Below are 4,331 nucleotides of genomic sequence, written 5' to 3'. Positions count from 1 at the left end.
CAATCTCTGAATCAGATTTTTGCTCAGGACCCTCAATTTCAACCAGAAAATACCTGAAATCACAGAAAAACACACAAACTCATAGTAAAGTCTAGAAAAGTGAATTTTAACTAAAAACTAATAAAAATATACTAAAAACTAACTAGATCATACTAAAAACATACTAAAAACAATGCCAAAAAGCGTACAAATTATCCGCTCATCAAGTATCTAAGACCATTAATTGAAATTCAAGATTTTTGTTGCGGGTCCTGATTGCCAGATGAAGATGGCCCTGCGCATGAAGAGTCCAGTGTACCGCTCAAAGAAGGCATCTCTGCAGCAATCTCAATTGGCAAATTGCCTCCTAACTGTTGGGCTACATATCCCAAGACCTTATATATTGACTGTCTTTTCGCCCGCTCTTCTTATAGCTTAGCCGTCAATTCTACAATCATCCTCTTATCCTCTGCATTTGACTCTGCAAAACCCGATAGTTGACTAGCTGCATTACCAAAGACTTGGGTGGGACATGGTCCAGCACCTAGAGCACGAACTCGTCCTGGGTGCTCCTTTCCGAGAACTTGTGATAGCGAGTCATTTTGTGAAAGGTGTTTAGAGGATCCATCCTACCTCTCAACATTCGCAATTGCTTCCTACAAATATACAACACATTCGAAAGGAAGAAGTTAACAGTAACACGATATATACAGTAAGCTATATATTGCGAAAATTTTCAAACATGACTTACACTAACAACACGCGCATCGGGATGGATATACGAGCCATTTTTTTCTTATGAGTCATGATAAACAACTCTCCTCTACCAACGGGCCTTCCTTGCTCTCTCTCCTATATCGTTGATATTGACACAATTTAGCAAACAACAACAACATATTTAGGAAGCTTAATCAAAATCTTAATGCAAATAATGACTTATTACCACTTCGTCTTTTTCTCTTGCCAATATTTTGGAGCCCCCAGTATGTGTGTAAAGTTGCTTGCTTCGATTTAAAGCGTTCTGTTTACACTTTTTCTATGAACAAATAACAAAAGAAATGTAAATCAAAATGTTATGTTGAATATAAAATGTAAAGGGACATAATATGTATACATATTTTTTTGGTGGAAATAATCAAATATACCAAGGCTTACCTGTGTTTCTTCATTCAGGCGATAGTCAACGAACTTTTTCCAATCATTTTTGTCTATTCCTGCAGGGTGATGCTTGAGATTTTTCTCATAAGTTCGAATTTGTTTGTAACACATATGAAACAAGTGGTTCTTTGTATCCTTCCAGTTCTTTCCTATCCTCTTCAACATATTGCACTTTATTTTTCCTCCGGCATCATTCTCATAGTGAAAGACCCGCTGCAATTAGTTTACATTGTCATTAATGAAGACCAACGAACAAGTATAAGACCGATAAATTAAAGAAATGCCACAACCATTTTAGGCTAATTTAGATTGTTAAAGTATGACCCTCAAATCCAGTACAAGTAGTCGCAATTACGTATAAATGAGAAATGCTTAAATGATGATGTGAAAACCACAATATGAAAATTTTACCAACCATATAACTTACCCATGCAAAAGACTTAAAAAAAACTGACTACTAAAATTGATTAAATTGTAGAAGCTTAAAGCTGTACCTTAAGCATGTCATACGCATGTTCCCTCTTTGCTTTGCTTACCAGCTTCCAACTGTCTAAGTGTATGGAGAACTGGGAATAATCCGCACCCAAACTCTCTATGAAACCACTCAATAATCCTGCCGCCTGACCAATCGGTTGTAGCTGACTGTTAAATGGCAGTTCTATCTTTGTATTGGAAGGGAGGGCTATAGCCTCCTTCACGCTCAGCTTAGAAACTTTTCTCACGCCATCCTCTAAGAAGCGTATGGGAAACAAAATTACTATTTAATCATTGCACAAAAGAAAAATAGAAGTAACGGGCTATAAAGATAACTGTTTACGAAAATAGAAGGAAAAATTTTTTTACCGATAACAATAACTTGCCAGAAATGTGTATCTTTGGCTTTCTTATTGTTATGCTGACCTTCGACCTCTTGGGCAGCAAACAAGTCGTCGATGTGGTCATCAAACGACGGAACTTCATCCGCCTTTGGGTCATAATCCTCATCCTCCAATTCCCGATCAGCCACTTCAACGCGATGCCGAGTCTCTATGTTGTCCGTTGGAGTTTGAGGGTCATCTACAGTACTAAATGTGCATTACTATGATTGATGCGAGGTGCACGAAATGGTTCATTCATACGGGTTATCGGAGCTCTGTTAGCTGTGGATGAAATCGAAGGAGCCCTATCACGTGGTTGCTCCCGTGATGTCTGAGCTCCTCTAGTCGTAGACCCAACCTTAACACAATGTGAAACCTTTTAGAATTATATTTTAGAGAATGAATTACTATTGAGAATTATTTTATTTTATAAACTAATTATTTTGCCGGGAGAAAAATTAATGCGGTTCAATGATACAATTGAAGGACATATAATTTTCACGTAAGTTTACATCAAGAAATGTTAACCACAAACACTAACCATTGCCTCTTGAGTACCGGCATTAGTTCCAGCATCTTTCGGGGGTTCCCGTATAATGTTGTACCTTGGTTTCCTAGGCATCTTTACAAACCTGTATAGAAAACAATATTATTAGACAAATGATATTCATAGCGTAAAAAAACACTTAAAGCACTATAAGGCACATTACATGATACATCATAGACTGATAAAATATTAGAATTTATTTTTTATAAATAGATTAACAACATAATCAACTAAGTCTAATTAAATTAGTTTAAAATAAGAGACCTTAATTAGTTTTAATGTTAGGTGAAGTCTTACTAATTAATTATTAAATACCTGATTTCTCAATAAATTTGAATGTGTCATCATTAAAAGTATAAAAAAATGAAGACATGAACAAAAAAGGCAAGAATACGAACCAATGAAGGTACAGCGTAGAGACAAAAATAATAAAGATGAAAATAAGCATGCATAATAATTTAAGAAGAATAATTAAGATGAAAATAAATTAAAACATAATAGTTTAACAGAGATAATAAATAAATAAATAAGTAAAAGGTTAAACCTTGAATAGCTTTTCTAGAAATTTTAAGTTCTACCAATACTTGTGATAGTGTAAATGAATTCTGATACTCAATTTCTTCTTCAACTCCTTTCTGTTATGAATTCTGTCAGCTAGTGCTATATTATTTATACCAATGTTTTAATTGATGGAGCAAAATATCAATATCAAGCAAATGCACGTCGCCATAGTATAATCATATATATGTTAATCTTTTCATGAAATGTATATATACTAAAGTATATTTTATAGAAATAAGCTAAGCCTTATCCAATAATAAAATGAATTCTTAGTACTTTCAGAATCGAAAGGGTGGAAGTGACTTTCATTGTCCTAATCTGATCTCTTTCTCACCAATCAAATTAGTGGTCAAAATTTATTATTTTATTCAAAATGGAACATTCTCGTTATAGTTGTCATTACTAATTTGTCAAGGTCCGGTTTTGGGTAAAAATCACAACTCCATTGGTAGGTCCATAAGGTTAATTAAATTTTATGTATATATTATTCATATATGTAATTTAGTCAATTAATTAATAATATCATTAGCTTATAAAGAATACATAGTATCATGCAAAAACAAAAGAAAACTATTAGATGATAAGAATTGATATGATGCAAGTCATGAAAAACACAAAAAAATTAAAAAATAAATTAAAAAAATCAACAGCCAATCCCAAATCAAAGCCAAAAACAAAACCAAATCAAAAGAGTCAATGATGCAAAGAGGATGCATACCTTTGTCGGCAGCAGCAAGAAGGTTGGAAACTGGCAGAAGAAAGACCTTGACGAACAAAGGGAAACATTCTAAGAAGAGAACGAATAAAATAAAAAATACAAAAGAAATTTCTTCTTTCATGAGTCAACTTCTATCTTTTATATGCTGCAACAACAAATTATCCATTCGAGATGCATAAAATTCAAGAAGAAATAAAAGACTGAAAGGAACAAATACAAATGATACAAACAAGCAAATATATAATTTTAATTCAGCAGAATCAGTAATCATATAAACTTTGAACAAAAGTAAATAGTAAAGCTAATTTGAGAAAAAGAAAAGATACTAAACTAATATTTAAATAGTATTGTCTCATGTCTTATGAGAACCTTAACAACTGAAAATGTTGAGATCTATGATATACAAGATGGAGAAATAATAGAATTCTTTTGTGACTTCAGCTTAACACAATAACATACTCTGTACTTGCCTGGGATCAAAACACTGCTGATTAATTCTGAAAGCCTTATT

At 33.2% G+C, this 4,331-nt stretch overlaps 1 protein-coding gene across 1 annotated transcript; it reads right to left on the bottom strand.

Annotated features, from left to right (window-relative positions):
- Positions 1-523: 523 nt before the first annotated feature.
- On the bottom strand, positions 524-3,888 carry LOC107493890 (uncharacterized). Its single transcript, XM_052263026.1, has 9 exons — positions 3,821-3,888; positions 2,536-2,626; positions 2,256-2,370; positions 1,981-2,193; positions 1,632-1,867; positions 1,135-1,350; positions 923-1,015; positions 731-831; positions 524-635 (listed from the first exon to the last, which is right to left on the bottom strand). Exons 1-9 carry the CDS (start codon positions 3,886-3,888, stop codon positions 524-526), a joined length of 1,245 nt encoding a protein of 414 aa, XP_052118986.1.
- Positions 3,889-4,331: the final 443 nt, after the last annotated feature.

This window comes from Arachis duranensis, chromosome 6 (assembly GCF_000817695.3).
Source record: "Arachis duranensis cultivar V14167 chromosome 6, aradu.V14167.gnm2.J7QH, whole genome shotgun sequence".
NCBI classification, from domain to species: domain Eukaryota; kingdom Viridiplantae; phylum Streptophyta; class Magnoliopsida; order Fabales; family Fabaceae; genus Arachis; species Arachis duranensis.
The sequence above is the reverse complement of the archived record's forward strand: the minus strand, read 5'-3'. Positions and strand labels throughout refer to the sequence as shown.